Source organism: Rhinolophus sinicus, linkage group LG04, assembly GCF_036562045.2.
Source record: "Rhinolophus sinicus isolate RSC01 linkage group LG04, ASM3656204v1, whole genome shotgun sequence".
Taxonomy (NCBI): domain Eukaryota; kingdom Metazoa; phylum Chordata; class Mammalia; order Chiroptera; family Rhinolophidae; genus Rhinolophus; species Rhinolophus sinicus.
The window spans coordinates 76,051,394-76,078,738 of NC_133754.1; the positions used below are offsets into that span (position 1 = coordinate 76,051,394).

General features: G+C 37.6%; 2 protein-coding genes across 4 annotated transcripts in view; one reads left to right on the top strand and one right to left on the bottom strand.

Moving 5' to 3' along the window:
- Positions 1–945: 945 nt before the first annotated feature.
- On the top strand, positions 946–23,285 carry LRP2BP (LRP2 binding protein). 2 transcript variants are annotated; one of them, XM_074329829.1, is made up of 9 exons: positions 946–1,170; positions 2,492–2,612; positions 3,368–3,480; positions 9,993–10,106; positions 17,812–17,954; positions 18,036–18,141; positions 19,179–19,402; positions 20,892–21,066; positions 23,129–23,285. In XM_074329829.1, the coding sequence occupies exons 1-9, from the start codon at positions 1,126–1,128 to the stop codon at positions 23,192–23,194; spliced, it is 1,107 nt and encodes a 368-aa protein (XP_074185930.1). In that variant the 5' UTR covers positions 946–1,125; the 3' UTR covers positions 23,195–23,285. The 2 variants fall into 2 exon arrangements, with proteins under 2 accessions (XP_074185930.1, XP_074185931.1); XM_074329830.1 differs by lacking the exons at positions 946–1,170; positions 3,368–3,480.
- A 2,962-nt stretch (positions 23,286–26,247) lies between these two features.
- SNX25 (sorting nexin 25) overlaps positions 26,248–27,345 on the bottom strand; it is a 99,713-nt gene continuing 98,615 nt past the window's right edge. For both annotated transcript variants that reach the window (XM_019736070.2, XM_019736071.2), the window contains exon 19: positions 26,248–26,848. In XM_019736070.2, coding sequence (XP_019591629.2) covers positions 26,768–26,848 — 81 coding nt within the window. In that variant the 3' untranslated portion in view covers positions 26,248–26,767. The remainder of the gene's footprint in view (positions 26,849–27,345) is intronic.

The window sequence follows — 27,345 nt, forward strand, 5'->3', positions numbered from 1 at the left end:
AAATATGAGTGAGAAGTGAGAGCTATAATTTTTAGGAAAACTAAACTGAATGCTTTTAAAAGCATCAAGTTGCTATGAAAAACGCTTTCAAAGGGGTGAGGATAAATTAACTGTAAAAGATGGGGAGAAATAGTTCTACACTACATTTATTATACATGGGAGCCAAAAAGAGGAAATCATTTTGCGTGTCCAATTAGCACTTGTCTCAAGGCAAGAGAGGTGCCTCTCCCAGAATGCTCTGTGTGCTTCCAGTATTTGGCCTTTACTCTCAGTTTCACAAAGGACATGGAAGCAACCTACATGCCCATCATTGGATGAATAAAGAAAATGTGGTATTTACACAATAGGCAAATCTATAGAGACAGAAAGATCAATTGCCAGGGGCCGAAAGGGAGGGGAAGATTCAGGCATAACTGCTAACATCTACTGGGTTTCTTTTAGAGTTAGGAAAATGTTCCAGAATTAGATATTGGTGCTGGTTGCACACAGCAGCTGGAGATGGCACAGTAATTAGTAAAGAGGATCTGGGAAGGAGCCATCAGTGTCCACTCCACCTGCCCTTCCTTTAAAATCAGAGATTTCTTTCAGATTTTATATCATCGATTCATGTCTACAATTTATATTACAGAATTTTCTAAATTTACTGCATGTTGTCAAGTTTCAAATGATGATTTTTATATCTCATCTCAAGAATTGGTATTAAAAATAAACACATACTCTTGCTTTTAAAAATCTTCTTAGTTCTCATTTTCTGAAATTAGAAAGTACTAAATTTTGGCTTACCTTCTTGCCAGAGTCCTGCCATTTAAAAAACTCATATTAGTTTTGCTTTTTTGAGAACAGTGAAATGATGAAGTGCACAGGTGCTACGGGCATTCCAGGCGTCCCAATTCCTAGCCCTATGACCTGAGGCAAGTTACTTAACTTCTTCACCGTGCCTCAGTTTCCACATATGTTAAGTGGGCCTTATCATAGCCCCTATTTCGTAAAGTTTTGTATGAGTTAGTGCCTGTAAAGCGCTTAGAACAAAGAACAATACCTGGCATTTTGTATGATCTCAATAAATCTTCGTTTATATTTTCTAACCCGCAACAACCCTTCCTGTGAGCTACTGCAACAAAAACCATGTGCGGTATTGAAAGCACAGAGGACAGCGTGGGCTTAAAGGAGGTAAGGTATTGTTTTCTGATTTGTTTCATGTCCGAAGACCTTCCTGAATATGCCAAATTTTTTTCTTAGCTTCCTTGGATACAGGAATATCCTGAATGACTTCAGTGAAATAAAAACTTCTATAATCAGTTTCTGAGTAAACTGATAGTGCTACCTACACCATCTTATTCGGATTGTTTTTCTTCTAAATACTTTACCTAATATTGCTTCACCCTAAATCTCATTGGAAACTTTTATATTCACTAATGAAACCATGATATTTTTGGAATTATATAAAATATAATATATTTTGTACATAATATATCAAAAATATATCTTATATATAATATATAAAAAAGAGTTTTACATATCTAGGGACAGACATTTTAAAATTCTCTAGTTCAAACTACTTATAGTCCAAACTGCACATGAGGAAATGGACTCTTAAAAAGATTAAATTGACTACTCCAAAATCACAGATATTTCAATGATTTTTTCCCCTAATATACTGAATTATCTCCTTCTGTACTTCATTCTCATTAATGAAGCAATTTATTATCATATACTTGTAGGAATGCAGCTTTCCAATCACACTAAAGGTCGACTGTATTCTTCTCTTCACCACCAATCAAGAACCTTTACTGGAAGCTTGTTCCTGATTGGTGAAAGCCAGCTATAACCGTAGAATGCAGAGGAGTAAACAAAACAACATAGCAACAACTGAGTTTGCTGTCTCACTGTCCTCAGCCTAGGCCAATCTGGACTCCATCATCCCAAATGAGGTGGCCTCTACATTTTATACAAAGGCTCTGATTTTCCATTCATCTGTAATCCATCTTATAACATGGCAATTCAATACAGACGGGAAGATAAAACCAAACAACAGAGCTAAAATAAAGTGTATTCCCAGGTAAAATAGACAAATGCTTTAATGTGAAACGGATACGTCTGATGAGCTTCAGATACAAGGCAAAAGAAAGGTACCAGTGCATAAGAACTATATCTATGGACAGTGTCACCAAATCCTACTAGTGGCAGCAGCTGTGGTGGTTCACATGACCCATGGCAGCGTATGAACTCAGTCAGAGAGGACCTGCAAGCAGCTCTCAGCATTAATCCTGTGCTGTGGAAGCAGACCTGGAAGATAGTGTGCTTCTCATAACTATAAAGGGTCCTGGTTTCCTAAGAAGGAATAGTCACAACCCAGAACTGGTAATGTGGTACCCTATCCCTAGGCAATGCAGAGAAGTTGCTTTTTATGAATGCAAAGTGGAACGGAGTCTCCTTTTGAATTTTTCTGGAAGAAAAATATTTCTATCTTATTTTTTATGTTTGTTTACAGGATACACATTGTGGAAACAGGATGAAGTTGACCAGTGAAAAGTTGCCCAAGAACCCCTTTTATACCTCTCAGGGTGCTGCTAAGAACCAAAAATTTGTCCAGTGGATAAAGGAAAAAAATGGTAAAAATTCTGATAATATTTTCACTAAAAGATAATCCTGTGCACCAGAGAAAAAAGACAAGAAACGAGTCTTACTGCTGTCAAGGAAGTGGTTTAGTTTACAGTTCTTTCTAGCTTTCCTGTAAAAATATGTGAAATTATGACTTAGCTTATTTGGTAGCAACTCATCAGTGGAGAAGTTTCATGGAGCCCAATCCTGATTTTACACTCAGGATTCTAAAACACCTTTCTAGAAAATGGAAGCCAAATGTCGCTTCTACTGTGGAGAACAATGCCATAATTTACTTGAAATTGGCATTTAAAGCTACCATTTTTTCTATATATTTTTTTAAATTAAATTGGGGATGGTTAGCTCATTTGGTTATAGTAGCTCTAATTAAGTCTCAAATTAAGAATTTCACTCACCCATAGGACAGCTTTGCCTAAAGAATCGCACACCGACTGCATTGCTTAAAGCACCTGCATAGTAGTAAACAGGGTTACTTTGAAAACCAATCAACAAATATTTCTTGATTATACAAGGCATGGTGTTAGGTACTGTGATAATACCTTGGTGGTTTTTTTTTTTGGTTTTTTTTTTTAAGGTAATGCTTTTTCCTTTGGCTAAGGAGGCCAGTTTTAAAAATGAGAACTAGGAAGGAAACTAGTATAAACAGTGTCAGATAATTCTATATAATTTATGACTTCAAGAGAGAAGAATGTACGTTCCATACTGTATGGATAAAGATGGAATTCTTTACCTTTTTTTAAATCAGATCATTACAACCATGCTAATTTAATGGATAAGGCATTGCAGATCTTGAACGAAAGAATAAGAAAAGGGGATGCTATGGCATATTTCCTACGAGGTCAACTATATTTTGAAGAGGTATATTTTTTTGTTTTCATTTCATAAAATGCTGTTCTTAGATCCTTGTAGCAAAATTTCCTATAGAATTCCTTACATTGTAATACCAGGGAAATTCTGTCAAATTCCATAGATTATGGTTGTGGTTCTAAGTGAGATACACTAGTACCAGCTTATGGACATATCTGACCTTTCTTCATAAAAGTCATTCTAATGAAAGTCATTTATAGGAGACTTTATGGTATGAAATCCATTCTCACACAATAAATTAAAAATCTAATTTTCATATTTTTGCTCAAAATATTTAATACCACTTATAAAATATTTTCATGTAATAATATTTGAAGATCCTGATTCTTACCTAGTATTTAAAGGTAGCTTAAATGTTCCTCTATAGAGTAAGGAGGGAATTGCCCTCTTTACCCACATTAAGCTGAGAATACGTGTCCTGTGAGGTACATCTAGGAGGAACTGTGCAAACTGTCACTTCAACATCAGTAATATAGCATCAATTCTTCACTGAACCCAAGGGAAGAATGTGAAAAGGGACCAGCTGTCCCTAATCCCTCGCCATTCATTGAATATTTGGGGAACTGTGCACCTGTATCCCACTTACTCTCTAATCTTTTGATGGTTTATTCATTCATTCTGGCAACAAATATTTGAGGACTCATCATGCATCTGCCACTAGTAGGACCGCATAGCATAATGGTTAAGACAATGATCTCTCAGCTTTGGGCATACTTCGAATATGGTTCTATTGCTTGTTAACTATTTACCCTTGGGCACAAATACTTAAACTCTTGGTACTTCAGTTTTATCATCTGTAAAAGGAGAATAGTAATGTGTGTCTCATAGAGCTATTGAGAAGATGTATTAATTGTAAAAAACAGCCTAGCACCTAACAAGTGCTTTATAAATGTTTGCTATTTATTGTGCTAGGCACTAACTATATAGTGATGAGGGAATTAGGATGGTTCCCATTTCATAAAGTTTACATTCTAGTATAGGGGAAGAAAATACATTTATAATTACAAATAAGGAAAACTACTGTGAAAGCAATTAACTGCATACTATGACAGAGAATAACTTAGAGATAGAGTGGAAAACACCTGTTGTTGAAACTAAAATTTGAAGGAAACAGGCAATGCAAACAGCCAGGTGGAAGTGCATTCCAGGTAGAGTGAAGAACAAATGAAATGTTTCAGAGCTAAGAAAGAGCTTGGTGAGCTCTAGGAATTAAGAGAGACCAATGCGGAGGAGATCCAAGATGGCACAGAGTAGATACACACTGTGCCTGCTTCCTTCCGTGAACAAATTAAAATTACAACTAAATTATAGAACATTCAATCTGGAAAACCATCTGAGGTCTGGCTGAACAGAAGTTTTATAACTAAGGATAGAAGTTTTATAACTAAGGAAAGAAGCCACGTCAAGATTGGTAGGAGGGGCAGAGATGTGAAATGGGCTAACCCCAAACCTCCGTGTGGCAGTTGATAACCAGGATGGATATTTCAGCTGTGGAGGATCCCCCCAAAAGAGTGAGGGACCCCAGCCCCACAGCTTCCTCCCCGACCCAGAGTACTGGTGCCGAGAAGAGGAGCTCCCACCACCTCAGGCTGTGAAAAACAGTGGGGGTTCTGGCCTTCTGGGTGGGAAGGAAGGCTGTGGGAAACACAGCCGTCCTCTTAAAGAACCCGTGCACAGATTCTCTCACTCCCAGGCACTTACCTTGGGCTCCAGCAGAGGTACAGTAACTTGTGGGGTGTCAGAGACATACAGGGGGAACCCTGAGTTGTGTTGCTCCAGATTGAGGGCTGGAGAACAGCTGCCATTTCCCTGTGAGGGGGCCTTCTCCTGTGCAGGCAGGCAGGCGGGGCCCACAGGCCAAATCTGAATCTGATTGGTCTGGTGATCTCCGCAGCTCCACCCTACTGACTCACTGGGACCAGGCACCACCAAATTCCCCTAATACCTGAGGAACTTTCTCCAACATCAGCTAGCCCCACCTGCATTGCACTATTTCTGGAAAACTATCAAAGTCCACAGATTCCAGGCAGATAGCAACTGGCCTCAGTGTGCTCTGAGACTTTTGCTGAGTACCTTCAGGCTCAGCACCAAAGCAGAATTTACATTAACCTGGTGACCACAACTCTTCCCACTCTAGTGATTCCCTGAGACCCTGCCTCACCCAGCTTGCATACTGCACGAAGCTTTATCGATGGCTGAAGTTTAAGGGAGCTGGCAGGTGGCAGCAGGCCTCAGGGTGTCCTGGTATTTTGCAGAGCTACTCTAGGCCTGGGACTGGTGGCAGGTGTCCACCATTCACAGTGTGACCACTCCCACATGCCTCCATGGTTAGCAGAGGCAGCGAACAACTGCGGATCACTTTGTAGCTCTTATCAGGTAGCTCCCAGCCAGTCACAGGCAGTGGATGACTGGGCCTGCACGAGAGCCCCTTCCAAGAGGCCCCAGAACCAACATACTTGGAGTTTGGCTTCAGACCACAGCAAGGCACTGCCCAATTAGCCCCAAAAGTGGCACACCCAAAGGGAGGTCTCAACAGCTACCAGACCCCACTGGGGCAAACCCCACTCAGTGGGGTAAGACCCCCGCACAGCAGCCCACATGCTGTGGACATGGCCAACCACTCAGCCAATTAGCCTGAAGGTCAGTCCCACCCACTGACATGCCTACAGCAACCAAGGCTTAACTATAACAGGACGGCACACACACCCACACAAGGGATGCTCCAGGAGCATCCAGAGCAGGTGAACAGGGATACTGTGCCAATGGGTCCTATAGGGCACCTTTTACATAAGGCCACCTGGCTAAGACTAGGGGACATAGCAGGTCTACCTAATACATAGAAACAGAGAGGCCAAAATGAGAAAACAGAAATACATCCCAAATGAAAGAACAAGAGAAAACTCCAGAAAAAGAACTAAGCAAAATGGAGACAAGCAAACTACCAGATACAGAGTTCAAAACAATGGTTATAAGGATGCTCAAGGAACTCAGAGAACTTCAACAGAGACAGCAAGCATAAAAAAGGACATAGAAACCATAAAAAACAAGCCAGTCAGAAGTGAAGAATACAATAACTGAAATGAAGAATGCACTAGAAGGAATCACCAGCAGACTAGATGAAGCAGAGGATCAAATCAGTAACTTGGAAGACAAGGTAGCAAAAAACACCCAACTGGAACAGCAAAAGGAAAAAAAGAATCCAAAAAAAATGAGAGTTTAAGAAACCTCTGGGACAACATCAAGAGTTACAACATTCACATCATAAGGGTAACAGAAGGAGAAGAGAGAGAATGCAAAGGATTGAGAACATATTTGAATAATGACCGAAAACTTTCCTAACCTGGAGAAGGGACATACAAGTCCAGGAAGTGCGGAGAGTCCCAAACAAGATGAACCCAAACAGGCCCACACCAAGACACACTATAATTAAAATAGCAAAGGTTAGCGATAAAGACAGAATCCTAAAAGCAGCAAGATAAAAGCAACTAGTAACTTAAAAGGGAGCCCTCATAAGATTGTTAGCTGATTTCTCAACAGAAACTTTGCAGGCCAGAAGGCATTGGCACAAAATATTCAACGTGATAAAAAGCAAGGACCAACAGCCAAGGTTGTTACTCTATCCAGCAAGGCTATCACTTAAAATCAAAGGACAGATAAAGAGCTTCTCAGACAAAAAAAATGCTAAAGGAGTTCATCACTAAACCAGTATTACAAGGAATGTTAGAGGAACTTCTTTAAGATGGGGGGAAAAAACAAGATCAAAATTATGAATGATAAAATGGCAATAGCTACATATCTATCAACAATTACTTTCAATGTAAATGGATTAAATGTTCCACTCAAAAGACATAGGAGGGCTGAATGGATAAGAAAACAAGAGCCTTACATATGCTGCCTACGAGATACTCACTTCAGATTGAAAAACACACACATATGGAAAGTAGGGGTTGGAAAAGATATTTCATGAAAATGGAAATGAAAAAGACAAAAAAAAATCTGTGGTAGCAATACTTATACCAGACAAAATAGACTTTTAAACAAACGCTATAACGAGACAAAGAAGGGCCCAGTAATCCCATTTCAGCATATTTATCTGAAGAAACCCAAATGCTACTTTGAGGGGACATGTGCATATCCATATGTTCATTGCAGCATTGCTTATAATAGCCATGATATGGAGGCAGCCTGGGTGTCTGTCGATGGAAGAATGGATAAAGAGGTGGTACATATATACAATGCAATATTGCTTGGCCATGGAAGACAATTGGTTCTTGGCATCTGCAGTGGCATGGATGGACCTGGGGGGTATTGTCCTGAGTGAAATGTCAGACAGATGCAATGTGATTTCACTTATATGTGGAATCTAAAGAACAAAATAAACAAAATGGAAACAGACTCATAGATACAGAGAACATATTGATGGTTACCAGATGAGAGGGGGGTTAGGGGTGAGTGAAAAGGGGGAAGGGAATAAGAAGTACACATTGGTTTTTACACAGTAGTTATGGGGATGTAGGGTATAGCATAGGGAATATAGTCAATAATATTGTAAAAACTATGTTTGGTACTAGATTTGTTGGGGTGATAGAAGGGAGAGGGTTGGGGGCAGGGTGAAAACTGTGAAGGGATTAAGAGGCACAAACTGAGAGTTACAAAATAGTAACAGGGATGTAAAGCACAGGGAATATAATCAATAATATGGTAATGACTATGTGTAGTGCCAGATGGGTACTAGACTAGTCAGGAGAATCACTTCTTAAATCACATAAATGTCTAACCACTATGCTGTACACCTGAAATTAATAAAAAATAATATTGAATGTCAACTGTAATTGAAAAATTTAAAAAGGGGGGAAAAGGTGAAGCAGAATAAGAGGTCCAGATTTCCAGGTATAAAACAAATAAAGTCATGGGGATGTAATGTACAGCACAGGGAATATAGTCAATAGTACCGTGATAATGTGGTACAGTGTCAGATGGTTGCTGGACTTACCATGGTGATCACTTCTTTAGGTATATAAATGTTGAATAACTATAGTGTACACCTGAAACTAATGTAATATTGTATATTAGCTATATTTTAATAAAAATCTTTAAAAAATAAAATAAATTGGGAAAAAAAAGAGACCAATGTGGTAATAAACAAAGCAGAGAATAGCTCTAAATGAGGTTTGTTTAAAATGTGGTAAGAAACCATTGAAATTTTTTGCATCTGTGATGAATGGATTAGAAGGCAAGCATGGAACCAAGACCAATTTAGAGCGAAACTGTGCCAGTAATTCAGGCAAGAGATGATGGTGGTTGACCAGACTGATAGCAGTGGAGCTGGGTCCTGGAAAACAGAGAAGTGGGGAAGAGTGAGTTTTGAGGTGATGATCAAGATTTCAGTTTTTGGACATGTTATGTTTGAAATGCCCATTAGTAATCCAAGAAGACAGATTTTCAAAGTAGAAACGTCTATGTAAAAGGCTAGATCCCAAAGGAGAAATTTGGTTTGAAGGTGCATATTTGAGATGTATATGTCATTTAAAATCATGAAAACTAAAAGAACTTTCTTACTCTTCCTTTGTGTATTCTAACTTTTCCAACCCTCTCACAGCTAAGCCAAATATTAACCAGAAAGGAAAATGAGTCTTAACAACTCAAGCATTTACTCATTTTTATGTGTTCTTTAAAATATTTTTCTTTTTGTATTTTGGTGCAGTATTTGTTAATTTATCTATTTGTTAATTTTATTTTATGAAAAGAGAAATTCAGTTATTATTGTGTTTTCTCTGGCCTTCTCTTCCTAGTAATGACCTTCCAATTCAGTGACACCCTCTTTCCACATTACAAATGATTCATTTTTTAGTATGAGGCATTTTCATGGTGGATTAAGATATAAACCCCATATTAGTCCCTTACACCTTAGCGTATTTGTTCTCAGAATGTCTGGCTGCTGAAGAGCCTTAAGTCAATGACACATAACATGTAGGTTTTTATAGGAAGTATGGGAGAAAGACAATTTTAGAGAACATCACATTTGTTTTAACATGTCTTCTCCTTCCCTGGAAAACTGGAAAACTGGAGGACATGAGCCATAATGCAAACAGGAGATTCAATAATAGTGAATATCCTGATGTTCAAATTTTCTCTGAGACTTTGGCTCCAGCTCTGAAATTTCTCAAACTTCAGGAGTGGCAGTTGATGTGCCAGGCTAGGGTGAGCAGTGGGCTAGACTATCATTTCAAGAGAGGATTGACAATAGTCAAGGGTAAGAGAGCCAAAGAGGATCTTATCCAGATTCCTCCTGCTCACTTCTCTCAGTTGCCATATTTAGGTCTATTTAATTTACTTTATAGTGTGTTGATTATTGTCAATAACTTACTTGTAAATTCCATAAATTTGTTGCTGTCTTTTGTTGTTTTATTTGGTGCTACTAGAAGTATTTAGGTGGGAATTAAATAACTGAGACACCTTTAAGATAATAATAAAATAATTCTATATTTCCTGGGAGCTTCTAGGGATGGTATGAAGAAGCATTAGAACAGTTTGAAGAAATCAAGGAAAAGGATCATCAAGCAACTTACCAGCTAGGAGTAATGTACTATGATGGACTGGGGACAGCTGCAAATGCTGTAAGTTATGATTTTGTTCACGGTGTTTAAGATTTCATTGTTACTGGATTATTTGATACAATTAAATTTATATTAATATTTTAATAATACATTTTTATTCTTAGATTTCAATCATCTCTAACCTTTTAGCATTTAAAAGATAGTAGTTATTTTTACATTTGTGTGAAAAACAACATTTTTTTGTCCCTTCTTCCCACTATCATTAGCTATCAATAATTTTGTTTTAGTACATTTTCCTTTATTTTTCAAAGTTATTCCAAAGCTATACAAACATGGTGAAAAGCTGGAAAATAAGCAAAAATAGTATCACTCAAAATTCTGCTATCAAATATGAACATTGCTATTATTTTAAAGTATATTCTTCCATGTATTGCCCCATGCAAAAAATTATATATATAAGACTTTATATATTATATATACTTATATATTATATATTTATGTTATATTATATTATATATAAAACTTATGTAAGTTTTTTGTATGATGTTATATTCATTACATTATAATATATATTATAAACTTATTATATATTATATACTATAATATACTTGTTATATATATGAAGTTTTACATATATAATATATGTATATATTATATACCATATATGGTATTTCTACAGAACTTCTCTTGTAAAACATATTGAAATATTATGGGTGAACTGCACTTGTATTTACATATTTGTAGATAACTTGAAATAAGTCAGGAAGAAAAGTAGATGAAGGAAATATAGGAAAATATTATTGCTGAGACTCTATATGGTAGTTATACTAATTTGTATTGTATTATTCTTTCTACTTTCCTATATGCTTAAAAATTTTTATATAAAAAGTTAAAAAAACTCACAAACTCATAATTCATGCAACCATTAGATAAATGTAATTTGTTGAAATTCCTGTTAAAAGAGAGTAAATATGTACTTAATCAAATGACATAAAAAAAATTTAATGGCTCAACAAAGATTCAAAAAAACTATGCATAGAAACAATTGAAACTTAATGAGCAATTATAATTCTATAATAATAAAGCTCTGTTCAATATGAAAAACAACAATACAGAGCCTATACGTACCAAACATCACAGCATCAAACTACATAAAGGAAATGTGCTAAAAAAATTAATTGGCAAAAGTTTAATTTTAATTTCTGAACAATATCGATAATATTCAGTATATGATCACTAAATTTTATAAACTGTGCAGCATCCACACAATAAAATTCCTAACATGAAACTTTAAGACTCCTTGGTTGAGATACCAAAATTGAACATATACTAGGCATATATGTTTAAGGACAAAGAAAATCACAATAAACACCTTCCCAAATATGTTATGTGTGACAATGTCATTCATTCCTTAAGATTTCAATTAAATATAATCAACTTTCCCTTATGCTTCCAATTTCACAGATTGTCAAACAACTTCAAAATTAATCCAAAATATTCAGGTGGCTTATGTTCTCACAATCACCTCTGCTTTTCTTCTTGTCAATTTTTTACTCTGTACTCTTCATCTTTGTGGCTGTTCCTTTATCTCTGCCCTAGCAGAGTCACAGCTTATTTGCCTTGGTGATCTCCTAAAACTAGGATTTTGCTTGTAGTATTGCTTCTGCTAAAATGTAGGGGACTTAGAACCACATCAGATCTCACATAGTGAACAACTTTACATTGCTTATCAGTCATTTCATTTGCCCTCTATTGAGGACTTCTCACTGGCTGCACTACCTCACATGATTCTTCACAAGCTTGCTGGGTTCTCTTCCTACCCCACCCATTCCCCTTTCTGTGTCTTTTCCCTCTACTCTCTCCTTCACTGATGTGAAAACAAATGTATCCCATTTTCTCACACAATGTAGTTTAGTCATCTCTTCATTTGCCTTCCTTTCATTCAGGTCTCTGTTCAAATGGAACTTCATCCAAAAGGTTTTCTGTGGCCATATTATCAAAATAGCCCATTATTTTCTTTAGACTTAATGATTATCTGTTATTCATTATTACTTAATTTCTTTCTCCCTAATTGGAATGTAAGCTCCAAAAAAGTAGGGGTTTTTGTCTATTTTTTTCACTGCTGAATCCCCCAGAAATTTAGAACAGTGTCAGACCCACAGGAGACACTCAACAATGTTTGTTGGTTGACCTGTGGACCATTGCTGACAATGCTTATTATCAGGCTTTCACCAGAAGGGGTTTTTTCAAATAACTTTCTTGAGAAAGATCATACCTTTCTAAGAACAATTATGGTGGCAGCTGTGAGGATAATAAAATATTTGTCCTTTTTACAAACAATATCAATACATTAAAAGAACAAAATATAATAACCAAGTAAGATTTAGCCCAGCAGTTTTATATTTCAACATAAAGAAATCTATGAATATAGAAAAGAAATCAGATTCCTGGTCAAGATGGTAGAGTAGGCAAATGCTGTGCTTGCTTCCTCTTATGACCACATCAAAATTACAACTAAACTCAGTGGTACCTCAGTTTTCTAACGTAATCCGTTCCGGAAGGCCGTTTGAGTTCTGAAACATTCGAAAACAGCTGACAGCTAGGCCTCAGGATCTTGCACTCAGTGGAAGTCACGTGACATGTTTGACTTCCGAGGCGTTTTCGAAAACCAAAGAATTTACTTCTGGGTTTACAGTGTTTGTAAACTGAAATGGTCCTCAACGGAGATGCTCTAAAATTGAGGTACTACTGTACAGAACAATCATCAAGAATTGCCTGAAGTCCAGCTGAACTGAAGCCCTACAACTAAGGACACACAGAAGAAGCCACCTTGAGACTGGTAGGAGGGGCAGAGATGCAGAATGTACTGGTCCCACACCTGTGTGTGACCATTAAAAATTGAGAGGGATATCTTGGCTGTGGAAGAGCAAGGGGTCCCAGACCCACACCAGGTTCCCCAGCCAAGGGTTTCAGTGCCAGAGAGAGAAGTACCCACAACTTCTGTGAAAACCAGTGGACATTGTGGGTGAGTGAGACAGAGGGCGGCTGCAGTCCCAGGTGTTCCTCTTAAAGCGCCTGTGCACAGACTTACTTGCCAGTGGACTCACTTTCTCTGAGCTCCAGTGCTGGGCAGCAGCTCAGAAGGCTCCAGGGACATACAGAAAGGAAATGAATTGTCTGGCTGCAAGGCAAGTGCTGGAGGGGCAGTTTTCTCCTGGACAGAAGAGCTGGCAGAAGCCATGTTGCTTTGTTGAGACCTCTACTCTCCAGGCATGCAGACACAGGTGGCTGCCATATCTGAGTCTCCATCAACCTGGCTAACACCATTCACCCCACCCTGGTGATTCCCTGAGATACTGTCCAATTTTCAGGCATACCCAAACCACTTACAGTGGCTTTTCCTTACAAACGGCCTGTCTTGGCTCATGCTGTGGACTTGTCTAAAACCTCTCAAAGATTTACAAACTGAAAAAAGCAGCATCTGACTTTAGCATGCCCCGTACCTCTGGTGAACAACCCTAAGCCCAGCACTAGCGGCAGCTGCCCTTGGTTTGCAGCTTGGCCTCTCAAGGCACCTCCAAGCCCAAGATAGGTGGCAGCCATCTGCAGATTCTTTCTGGCTCATGCCAGGTGGCCTGGGGAAGGTCACAGGCTGCAGCTGAACTTGGCCAGCAGCAGGGCCCCTTCCCAGAAGGCCTTGGGGCTGGCATGCCCAGTGGCTAACTCTGGACCAAGCTGGAGCATCATCTGGCCACCTCCATGGATGACACACCCAAAGGGAAGATTGGCAGTCACCGGAGCCCTGCTAAAGTGACTGCTGCTCTATAGGGTCAGCCTCTGCACAACAGCTCTCCCACTGTAGTCATGCCAAACTTCAAAACAAATCAGCTCAAAGATCAATTTCTCTCACTGATGTGCAAACAGCAACCAAGGCTCAACTACAACAGAAGGGTATGCACAACACACACAAGGACACTCCTGGAGCATCCAGCACAGGTGACCAGAGAGACTTCGCCACGGGGCCCCACAGCACACCTACTACATAAGTCCACTTTACTAAGACCAGGAGGCATAGCAGCCCTACCTCATACATAGAAACAAACACAGGGAGGCAGTCAAAATGGGGAGACAAAGAAACATGTCCCAAATAAAAGAACAAAACAAATCTCCAAAAAAAAATAAACAAAATGCAATCTATCAGATGCAGAGTTCAAAACACTGGTTATAAGGATGCTCAATGATCTCAGGGAGAACTTCAATAAAGAGATAGGAAACATAAAAATGGAGGTAGAAAACATAAAAAACAACCAGTCAAAAATAAAGAGTACAAAAACTGAAATGAAGAATACATTAGGGCCTCAGGCGGTTAGAGCTCCATGCTCCTAAGTCAGAAGGCTGCCGGTTCAATTCCCACATGGGCCAGTGGGCTCTCAACCACAAGGTTAGCAGTTCAATTCCTCGAGTCCCACAAGGGATGGTGGGCTCCGCCCCCTGCAACTAAGATTGAACACGGCACCTTGAGCTGAGCTGCCTCCCGGATGGCTCAGCTGGTTGGAGCACGAGCTCAACCACAAGGTTGCCGGTTTGATTCCTCGAGTCTCGCAAGGAATGGTGGGCTGTGCCCCCTGCAACTAGCAACGGCACCTGGACCTGGAGCTGAGCTGCGCCCTCCACAATTAAGACTGAAAGGACAACAACTTGAAGCTGAACGGCACTCTCCACAACTAAGATCGAAAGGACAACAACTTGACTTGGAAAAAACTCCTGGAAGTACAAACTGTTCCCCCAATAAAGTCCTGTAAAAAAAAAAAAAAAGTTTAAAAAGAATACATTAGAGGGAATCAATAGTAGATTAGATGAAGCAGAGGATAAAATCAATGATTTAGAAGATAAGGTAACAGAAAACACCCAATCAGAACAGCAAAATGAAAAAGGAATCCAAAAAATGAGGATAGCTTAAGGGGCCTCTGAGACAACATCAAGTGTAACAACATTCCCATCATAGGGGTACCAGAAGGAGAAGAGAGAGAGCAAGGAATTGAAAACCTATTTGAAGAAAAAATGACAGAAAACTTCCCTAACCTGGCAAAGGAAATACACATACAACTCCAGGAAGTGCAGAGAGTCCCACACAAGATGAACCCAAAGAGGCCCACACCAAGACACACCATAATTAAAATGCCAAAGGTTAAAGACAAAGAGAGAATCTTAAAAGCAGCGAGAAAAAAGCAGTTAGTTACCTACTAGAAAGCTCTCATAAGACTACCAGCTGATTTCTCAACAGAAATTTTGCAGGCCAGAAGGGATTGGCACAAAATATTCAATGTGATGAAAAGCAAGGACCAATAGCAAAGATTACCCAGCAAAGCTATCACTTAGAATCGAAGGACAGATAAAGAGCTTTGCAGACAAGAAGAAACTAAAGGAGTTCATCAACATCAAACCAGTATTACAGGAAATATTAGAGGGACTTCTTTAAGGTTAAAAAATATATACATCAAAAAATTTTCAATGGCAATAGCTACATACCTATCAACAATTACTTTCAATGTAAATGGATTAAATGCTCAATCAAAAGATAGGGTGGCTGAATGGATGAGAAAGTAAGACCCTTACATATGTGCCTACAAGAGACTCACTTCAGATCAAAAGACACACACACTGAAAGTAAAGGGATGGGAACAAGGTATTTCATGAAAATGGAAACAAAAAAAAATAAAAAATAAAAAGAAAGAGATACATGTGGTAGCAATACCTATACCTATACGAAACAAAAGAAACTTTAAAATAAAGGCTATAACAAGTGACAAAGAAGGACCCAGTAATCCCACTTCTGGGTGTTTATTCGAAGAAACCCAAAATGCTACTTCAATGGAACCTATGCATCCGTATGTTCATTGCAGCATTGTTTACAATGGCCAAGATGTGGCAGCAACCTGGGTGTCCATCAATGGATGAATGGCTAAAGAAAAGGTGGTACATACGTACAATGGAATATTGCTCGGCCATGGAAGGGAATGGGTTCTCGCCATCTGCAGTGGATAGATGGGCCTGCAGGGTATTGTGCTGAGTGAAGTATGTCAGACAGCAAAAGACAGATCAATGTGATTTCACTTATATGTAGAATCTAAAGAATAAAATAGAAACAAACTCATAGGTACAGAGAACATTTTGATGGTTGCCCGATGGGAGGGAATGGGTGAAAAAGGGGAAGGGATTAAGAAGTACAAATTGGTTGTTACTAAGTCATGGGGAGGTAGTGTAGAGCACAAAGAATATAGTCAATAATATTGTAATAACCATGTATGGTGTCAGATGGGCACTAGATTTATTGGAGTGATAGATCGGAAGGGAGTAGGGGACAGGGTGAAAAACGTGAAGGCATTAAGAAGTACAAATGGGTAGTTACAAAATAATCACAGGGATGCAAAGTAAAGCACAGGGAATATAGGCAATGATATGGTAATAACTATGTATAGTGCCAGGTGGGTACAAGACTACTCAGGGGATCACTTCTTAAATTATATAAATTTCTAACCACTAAGCTGTACACCTGAAATTAATATAATATTGAACGTCAACTGTAACTGAAAAATTAAAAAAGGGGGGAAGGTGAAGGAGAATAAGAGGTCCAAATTTCCAGGTATAAAACAAATAAGTCATGGGGATGTAATGTACAGCATAGGGAATACAGTCAATAATATTGTGATAGTGTGGTACGGTGTCACATGGTTGCAGGACTTATGGGGATCGCTCTTTAGGTATATAAATGTTGAATAACTATGGAGTACACCTGAAACTACTATAATATTGTATGTCAGCTGTATTTTAATAAAAATTTAAAAATAAGCAAAAAAAATTTATGTTGTGTCTAGAGTTAATCATTTCTATTTGTGGGAGAATTTACACAACCATGTCACTCGACTACAATTACCTTAAGTTCTTACTATGCAGTTGGGGGGAAAATGGTAGATACCTACCTCACAGATGCACAAAAATAAATCTGTATAATCTGGGACTCACTAAAGTTAGGATACCTTTATTTTCTTATCTATTACTGTGGTATTTAGCCCGCAGCAGCACTTTGAGGCAGCATTGAGGGGATAAAAACTATAATTAGTAAATAAACATGTATTTGATGGTCAAATATTATTTTCTTTGGAGTAATGTTTGAAGGCTTGTGTCTGATGGATTTTTGGAGGGGGTTGGGGGTCAAGTCTTTTCTTGCTAGTGGTTAGAATGTCTCTTGTGAACGCTTTGTGACTATGCAGATGTCCTATGAAGATTAGCATACTGGATGCACGTTGTCACAGAGCACACGTAGTGAAAAGTGTCCTTGAAGAGAGAAGACAGCATTTGTTTGGGGCTCAAGTATATTGTAAGAATGATAAATGTGAAAAAATTCACAGCTATTCTTTCTTCCACTTTGATGGTTCCAAGAATTGTGTTGATTCAGAATCAGGGTTAGAAGGTGGGAGGGACAGAGAAAAAAGGAAACCATACTGAGATGCAATTCAACTCTGGAAGCTGTAAAATGAGGGGAATGCCTTATATCCCAGCGCTCCTGGACAGGCCTACTCAGGAGATGTCCTTTTCCTTTTCCTTTGTTATTTCCAGCCTTGCAGACTCCAGGACAACATACCGCTTGGGCATACAGTTCTGACATTATAGATCAGAGGGTGAATGCTTTACACTACTGAGAGAACTTAGTTTGGGTAAAACTAAAAACTAGGGTTTTTTCGTTTGTTCTTTTCCTTTGTGGAAGGAAAAAGGAGTGGAATATATGAAGAAAATTATTGATTCTCCATGTCCCAAAGCAAGACACTTACAATTTGCAGCTGCTTACAACCTTGGAAGAGCTCATTACGAAGGAAAAGGTGCTAAACGATCCTATGAGGAAGCTGAAAGGTAATCTTAACCTGAGAATAAGATTTTGTTTTAATCAAATCCTGAAGCAAAGGGCAACTTGCTTTGTCTTTCCTCTTCCAGATTATGGCTTTTTGCTGCAGATGATGGAAATCCAAAAGCTAGCGTGAAGGCTCAAAGTATCCTAGGGTTGTATTATTCAACAAAAGAGCCCAAAGAGTTAGAAAAGGTAACACTGATCTATATTTTTAATGCTAGCGTTATATTTAGATTAGTATTTGTTTCACTATTTCTTTTTTAAAAGCAGAGTGGTGAGTTTGTAGTTGTGAATCTCTCTTATTTCTTTTTAAGTGTAAAGAAATTTTACATTTTAGGATTTCAAAGCTCATTTCAACCCTTACTCATCTATGAATGCTCCTTCCCTGACTACCAAAGGAGACCACGGATATGTGAGCATTTTGCATGGTATAGAAAGCTATGTACACAATATTATTATCCCATAAAAGCTATGAGGACACTCCTGAAATAAAGCCCAATCCTTTTGCGTGAATAAATTATTAATTTGATTTGAGTAATAATATAAGTAAAATATACTAAGAACTAATTAAAAATTAAATCCATTTAAGACTTTTTCAGAAATATAACCTCTTTAATCATCAATGATTTAAATATTTTTCCAAGAAATGTTACGGGGGAAGGTAATGTAGGGCCGAATCCTACTTGCAAGAGGTGCTAAGGGCAAACTTGACCCTCAGATAACTGAGCAACCACTTGGAAATAATTTTTGAACTAATTACATTCACGGGAGCTGCGTATCAAGCAACTGCGCTTGGGCCTCCAGGCAGTTTCTATCCTTGGTTGCCTTTGATCTTGAAAGCACCACCGCTGAGGTCCCCACTTCAGGCTCTGACTTCCCTGAGCATCAGCAGCTCTCTCCTCCCAGCTGCGCCTCACAGCTTTGTGGACACTTCCTTCCTATTTCCCACCTTCTCGATCCTCCGTGTGGAAAATGTGAAAACCCTGAAACTTGAGACGACGACCTCACCTGCACTGTGGGGTAGAGAACAGGCAGGCTCAGCTTAGCACTCTCTCTTTCGGGCATGTGAAATTGGTGTGAGCCTGAAATACCTACAAGGGGCTAGAACTATTTCCTACCGTAGAGATGTATTCATAGTACTGTCTTATCATTAGAGACTTTTTCCTTTCCGGTATTCCCATGTCATTTCACCTTAGGAGTAACAAAATGAAACTGTGTGTTTTTTTAAGGCATTTTATTGGCATTCAGAAGCCTGTGGCAATGGAAATCTGGAGTCCCAGGGTGCACTGGGGCTCATGTACTTTTATGGACAAGGCATCCGCCAGGACACTGAAGCTGCCCTGCACTGCCTAAGGGAGGCGGCAGAACGTGGAAATGTCTATGCTCAGGGGCATCTCGTAGAGTATTACTACAAGATGAAATTTTTTACGAAGTGTGTTGCATTTTCCAAAAGGTACATAAGCTGGATGACAGAATTTACCAAAACTCTTACTGGATGTCCTATGCCAGATGTGTTCATAGAACTTGCTACCATATATATAATAAATGATGGCTATGAGTGCTTGAAAATGGCGAGTACAACTGAGGACTAAATGTTTTAATTTCTTTGGATTTTAATTAAGTAGCCACATGTGGCTAGTGGCTAGCACATTGGATAGTGCAATCCTATGCCATTATTCTTCAGGATTTCAGTGCTATTAGTTCTGTATACCAGCTGAGTGACCTTAAGCAAGTTTCTTAACTTTTGGGGTCCTGGATTGCCTATTTTATAAGAAAATACATCTTCAGGATTATAGAAATAGTATATATAAATTACTAAATATAGCTTAGCACATCAGAAAAATTAAATACGTTTTCATTTCTTCCTATACCCTGAGCCAGATTCTATAACTACATAATTGCAATATAGCTTGATAAGGACTGTAAAATGAGAAAAATGGTTAAGACTCCAACACTAACATCTTATAAAATATTTGAAAATTTCTGTAAAATATATGGAATTTTCTTTTCTCTGGGCCCACCTACTTTCCTATATGTATTTATTTTACCCATAATGTACAAAAGCAACATGCCAGGAAAAACAGACCTAGATGTCCTCTAGAGCAGCCATATACCATGCTGATGTATTTCCCTCCCAATAATGCCCTTCCTACAGAGCCCACAGGCTCCCCTGTCCCCTAGCCAGTGAGGCAGCCATGACAGTGAAGGACCAAGGAGCTGCTTCTACCCTCCCCTCCCCAACGTCTTGGCTTCCAGGTAGCAGGTCACTTAAAGATGTGATCTCCAATGTCCCAAATCTCCAAGTGCCCATTTGATGAAAACTAAGACTTTAAATAGTTCTTAAAATCTTTGACACTTGCTATTGTTGTCCACATTCCTATTCCCCATAACATTAGGATTGACATGGAGTTGACTACTTTTCATTTTCACACAATTCTCCATATTTTGTCTGGGTTATAAAGGATGACCTCTTTTCATTGCCCTTTTTTTTTTTTTAACAAAGGTAGATGTGGAAGTTTCTTCATGTGTTTTCTGGTCCTATATGACTAAAGTCCAAATTTAAGGTCGATGTTTAAATAAATGATCTAAAGAAACAGAAAATACTCTTTTTTCTATTATTGAAATCTGCAATGTGATATTAAGTTTAAAATATTAATATTACAAGGAAAAACACTTTTCTTTCATTTTCTAGTGGTTATTAAGCCTGATGAGCACAATCACAGGGAAGCTACAGAGCAATAATTCTAGTAGTTAGTTCCACTTCCCCTGGTATTGTGACTGTTATATTTATCCTTCACTGCACGAGAAATGTTAGCTCTCAAGCAACTAGAAACGGGGAAATCCCTGTGGGTACAAGGACAGTTTCAGGACATGTCTGTCGCGTGTAAAAATGCGAACCATAACTGATGTCCTTTTCATTTCACAATTCCCCATCGTGACAGGATTGCTGACTATGACGAGGTTCATGACATCCCCACGATAGCCCAGGTCACGGGCTGTCTCCCCGAGTTCATCAGCAGGGGCATGGCCATGGCGTCTTTCTACTACGCACGATGCCTTCAGCTCGGTTTGGGGATCACAAAGGATGAAGCAACAGCTCAACATTATTATTCTCAAGTGAGTAAACCTGAGAGCAAATATAAATGGACTCAAATAGAAATTTCTGGGCTGATTAGTTGAGACTTGAACATCTGAATGTGTTTTCCTCCTTAATCATCGTGCAGATGACCTGTCTAATGGAGCGGCTGTCAGACATGCAGATGGTTTGCAGACAATTATGTCAGATTCTTCTTAGCATAATTCAGCTCAGATGATAAAAGTCCTATTCTGATGCAAACTATTCTCTCTCACTCTGCTACTATGTGCAGCCTGAGGCCCGGCACCATGGCCTTAAAGCCAGACCGTTCCTGTCTCCTTTCACTCAGACCAAGTCAATTTCAGATTGCATGCTATCCTTAATATCCTTTCTAAATAAATACAAGCAGAGAAAACTGTGTATCAAAAATATCCTGAAATGTAGAATATGCTGTCCAAAATAAAACAGCAAAACAAACAACTTGAAATGTTAGAACTATTTGCTATATGGTGGGACATAAGAGCCCCATTACTCCATTTTGGCTATTGTGTTTCATGGCAGATACTTTTAAAATGGAGAAAATTCAGATGTAGTAAAGCCAGTGAAGGGTCTGGAATCCATCCGGTCATATGAGGCAAGATAAGAGAAACTGGGTATTTTATTCAGAGAAAAAGGACATTGCGGGTACTGATAGTGGTCTTCACCAGACTGAGAGGCTGTCCTTTGGAAAAGGAACTAGGGGGGAAGGAGCAGAATTATAGGCACTGGTTGTGTTATGGGAAAGGTCAGGCCACAGACGGCAAACACAGCGGGCCTCGCGTCTGGAGACCGTGCCTGGTCCCAGCTGCGCCTGGGTGACTGCCAATTCCTTTGCCTCCTGGGTTTTCTATGAAACCAGCATTACATGTTCTTCAAGGACCCTTCAATGATTCTAAAGCACATGGATGGAAATTTTAGCTTAATATGAAGAAGAATCATCTAACACAACTGTTCAGGAAATAATAACAGAAGTTTTCCTATAAGGCGATGAATGAGCAACCAAGCAAATATCTAGTGACCCATTGTCATGGGCACTGACGGGACAATCTCTGCATGGAGTGAGCTTTGGATGAGATAAACTCTGATATCTCATCCCAGTTCTTGACATTCTATGAAATTATGCACCATTATTTCTCACCATTTACTTTAGTCATAATATAAAACTATGTATTTTAAAATAAGATTATTATATGTTATATAATAAGTTTGAGGCCAAATGTTGATGCTTTCCATATTATTTATTTTAATAATGCATAATATAGAATTTATATAAAATTTATATAAAACTTTCTCTCTTAAATGATAACAGCATGGCTATTTTTAGTATGATTTTTTTGCATAGGCTAATTTGAACTTCCCTTATTAAGATATCAGAATAGGTATGCACAAGGTGTAATAAAAAATAAAGTGAAAGTTTAAATTTAAAAATTTTATTGTAATAAAGACACACTGCCATTAACCCCTTTGAAAATACTCCCCCTCGCTTTGAACACACTTATGCCATCATTCTTGCCACTTTCTGAAGCAGTTCTGGAAGTCCTCTTGTGTGTCTTAGTTGTGCTGTCGTGGCTGCCTCAATGTCCTGAATCGATTCAAAACGTTTAACTTTCATGGTCATTTTGACTTTGGGGAAGAGCCAGAAGTCGCACGGTGCCAGATCCGGTGAATGAGGTGGATGAGGACACATTATAATGTTTTTATTTGACAGAAATTGCTGTACCAGAAGTGATGTGTGACAAAGAGGGTTGTCATGATGGAGAATGAAGTAAAGACTTCCAGAACTGCTTCAGAAAGTGGCAAGAACGATGGGATAAGTGTGTTCGAAGCGAGGGGAAGTATTTTGAGCGGGATTAATGGCAATGTGTCTTTTACTGTAATAAATTTTTTTTATCTAAACATTCACCATATCTTTTGATCACACCATGTATCTTAATTAAGAAACTCCCTTGAAATTCACTGGACTTGAATATTGTTAAAAACACATCAAAATTTTTTAAAAGGAAGAAAGGAAAACCCAACAAATCAGGATATATCTAAATAACTGACTTTATCTTTGATTTTAAGGCTTGTCGTCTGAATCCTACATTGGCAGATGAACTTCACGCTTTACTTATTCATCAAAGAATTTAGACCACAGTGCATTTCAACAAAGATCATCAATCCTAACACCTTAAAATGTGTGTGTTTTTATAATAGCTATGTTTGGTTATTTTCTGCATCCCAAGTTACATTATCCTGGTTATTTTACTAATGTTACCTTCGTTCTTGAATTCATATTCTGTAGTTTTGCAACCTGAAACCTAGCTACAGGATCGAATTGCTGGAAGAGTCCTCAGAGATCCAGCTCTTAACTATAGATTGGCCTAGACTACATCAAATATTGAAAACAATTCCATACAACAAATATCTTTTTCTCTTTCTTTAAATACAGAGTGTCCCAAAAGACTCCTTAGTTTTAGTACCTTCAGAAGAATAAATGCTACGTACAAGCTTATAAAAAATTTTATACATGAATTTTGAATTTTTCGTTTTAACTTATTTAAACTTTTCCATTTAAAATCATAAAATTAAACAAGAAATAGAAAGAAATTTTCAAATAATGTTTATTATAAATTTGTGTAGCATTTATACTTCTGAAGTTATTAAAGCTAAGACTGCACTAAGTCTTTTGGGACATCTTAATTCTCAAAATAAATTCTTATAAATAATTGGCTGATGTATGATAAACTTCAAAAGCAGTGGGTTTAAGAAACTGGTTAGAATCCTGCCCCTCCATATCTTCACTTAAATATCTTAATTTAATGAGCAAAACAACTGCTGTTTCTGATAAGATAATGAATTAAAGCAAGATGTTTTCTTTGTGCTTCAACTCATTTTCTAAATTTTGAAAAACCTAGATGTATTTCAAAGCAGGATAAAATGTGAAAAAAAAACCTCGATGAAATCATCTATCAACATAAAACTATAACTACATATTATTTAAAAATTAAATTTGCAAGAGGCTTTCTCCTTATATCTATGACATCTATGAAGGCAAAAACTGACAGTAAAAACAGTAGAATCCATATGCAGAATATTGAATAATGATATACATCTGCAAAACGATGTCTTAAAGATACTTTAACCATATCTTCTTTGTAAACATACTAATATGGCTTTATTTTATAAATTAAAACCATCCTTTCCAAAAGTGGCTTTAAACAAGATCTCATCTTAGTAATGGGAAAACACAATTACTATGTACGTGGTAGTCACTAAAGAAGTACTGCACGGCAGAAAATTACTTTGCTTTTGTTTTATGTTCTGTTTTGCTTATATTACTTAAATTTCATTTTGTTTTTATATAAAAGGAAGAAATTTCAACAGACTTTGGTCTGTGACATTCCCTCAACTGGTCACATATTTCTCCCTTAAATCTCTTAAAAAGTATACACTTAAATCATTCCTGAAAACCACTCCCTTTTAAAGACTCTGTTCTCCCCCAGCAACATGTTTCAGTATGTTGAGCCATTGCAAGATATCATAATAGCTAACTTAATCCTAACCTTTCTACGATACAAGCCCACTTGCTTTGCTCCCGTTCTCTTAATACCATCATATACCAACATTCCTTCAACCATCGGAAGATCCAAATTCACAACCAGTATTCTCTTTTCCACACTTAATCCAGTTCCTTTTTTTAAAAAAAAATTTTATAATAGTTTATTTGAGCTAAACTGACAACATATGCCAGGGAGCAAGATCTCAGATGCTCCGCGTAAGCCTTTCTTTAAGAATCTTAAAACAGGAATTTAACCAATCAGTGTGTGCTGACTTTAATAGCATAGTGTTAACAGATCTGCTATCTTTCCTCATCCCAAAGTGAAGAGCACGTTTTAAACTGCCATTAGAATACAGGTCTAAGAAATCCTAAACACAGGAATTTGGCATGTGTTATATATGGTAACATGCTATGCTTAAATGTTTTCAGTGAATCCGACACAGAATTTAAAATTCCTGTTTACTATAGTTACCATAAAGCTGATGCTTCTGGCAAAGGTGAGCTCCTGCAAACTACCACTGCTGCAGACCATGGTGTATACCTCGATCTGTGAGTAGTTGGTCAGTCTTAACTGAAGTGAGTTGAGGCTTCCCGATCATTAACCTTTTCTCAAAAAAAGTCAAAACTGCAGTAAGATTCCTTATAGAAGATATCTCATGAAAGATGAGAATTTATCTTAAAGATATAGGCATCAATATACTTATTTTTCTCATTTGCAGTATAAACTTAACAGCTATAGTTTAATTATGCATAAGATGGACATTTCCAGAAACTGCATTATGAGGAGTTTCTGGGGCTTGGTGACTTCACACTGCTACTCTTCTGTGTCTGAAGGTCTTTTCTACATTCCTATGTAGAAAAGCCATCTTGTCTGAACAGCCATCTTGTTTGTTGTCTGAAATGTCAAATATCCTAGTTTGAAAAAAAGGATCAAAGAGCTGAAACTACAAGAATACCAAAGATACCTAATTTTTAATCATTTCTTTCAGAACTTATGTTTCATATCAAGAACCTGACAGGTATGATCTATCAATGATATAATCAATACCACTTTAATATATACAGTATTTTTCTTTCCTGGATTTCAAACTGAATTTCTGTCTATTAGTTGTCTTGCTTTTGATATTCTTGGGGGCTAGAGAAGGGAGAGTGCTTTATTATCACAGCATAATAGATGGTGAAACTCAGGAAAACCGACTGAGTTGTCCATTAATAATGGGGCCACTATTTATACAGAAACAACGTCTGTACCCTGGATCTCACCTAATGCCCTTACTAGTCCACAAGGCTCGATACAATCATGTCTCCAAACTCCCTGAAGTAACTTCCCTCCTCTTTCTGTTTTCCTATCTCATTCATGCCCATCCTTCAAAGTTCAACTCCCATCCCATCTCCCGAATGCATCATTTCAAGCATGAATTTGGCTCTTCTCATTCACATTAAATATCTTATTTTTCATATATTAAATCTGTGTCTGGAGAAAGGCAACAGACTTTATATTTCTTTGCTGAAGTACTTACATGCACAATGTTTTCTGCAAAAAACGCACTTGATAAATATTTGAACTGCCTGAAGTGTTTCAACCTCTTTTTTTTTTTTTTTTTTTTTTTTAGATATAAACATCTTAAACATCATAGAGCTCTAGGATTCATTTTTATATTTTATTGCTTCAAATGCTTTAAACTATGGGAAATCTTTGGTAAAAATAAAGACAATAAAATTTTCACAATGACTTTACACAAAGCATCGCACAACAATGTTTTTCAATACACATGAGATAATATAGGAATGTTCATAATCCTCAGTGAGGAAATTAACTGTACAATATTCATAGTTCTTCATTTTAAAACAAAACTGTTTCCATAAATATTTAAAATATTTCCTAGGTTCTTATCACATATTAACATTTGTATTTCAATCATTATGTTGAACTTTAAAGTATTTATATTCTTATTAAAATAAAAAACAATTATTAACAGAAGTGTTTTTTCTGTTGCCTACTACAGCGTCAAGTCCCCCCACCGCCATTCTGCTTACTTCACATAAAACTAGAGAGAGGTAACTAAAATAATATTGTTCTCAGTCAAGCCCTCTGTGGAAAAGAGGAAAATGTTTCATGTCTATTATTACAGACATTTCTCTGGTGGTTTGTTTGTGCAGTCTCAAACTTGACCAGTTCTAAGTTGATCTAAATGAGCTCTCAGCTCAGGACACAATTCAATTAGCAGCAGTTCCATCAGCACCTGAACCAAAACAGAAGAAAGAAAAAAAAAGAGTAGAAAAATGTGTTTTTTCTCTAAGGGTTTACTCAAATATCTACGTTTAAAAGACAAGACCAATTTTAGGTTTGAGATTATGCTTGGTGAGCAAGTTACTCTCAAACAAATGGAATTAATAGTTATTTCATGGTCTGTTAACCAATTATCAAACCATCACCAATATTTAACATTGCTAACTTTAATCAGATGACTGGGAAACAGTTTCCTGAAATAAGAAAACCAAGCAGTCATGCAGAAATGTTAGACGTCAAAAGTTAAGAGAGACAAATAGTATGAGAGAATGAGAATGATGCATCCACTAAGGGTACTTTTTTTTCTTTTTTTTCCCCCACCAAACTGAACAAACAGAAATGAAGTAGAGAAAATGGGTTCAGAGTTACAAGTAGTAAGAATGATTAGGAATATAAAGAATTAAAATCTACCCTCATTGTGAATAGAAACGTAAAATTAAAGACATAGTT

What these genes read in the sequence shown, in the direction of transcription:
- LRP2BP (XM_074329829.1), top strand. Translation starts at nt 1,126, where the DNA reads ATGTGCGGTATTGAAAGCACAGAGGACAGCGTGGGCTTAAAGGAG. An exon ending in GTGGATAAAGGAAAAAAATG is followed by an intron (nt 2,613 to 3,367) that starts GTAAAAATTCTG and finishes TTTTTAAATCAG; the next exon opens with ATCATTACAACCATGCTAAT. An exon ending in AGCCCAAAGAGTTAGAAAAG is followed by an intron (nt 18,142 to 19,178) that starts GTAACACTGATC and finishes TGTTTTTTTAAG; the next exon opens with GCATTTTATTGGCATTCAGA.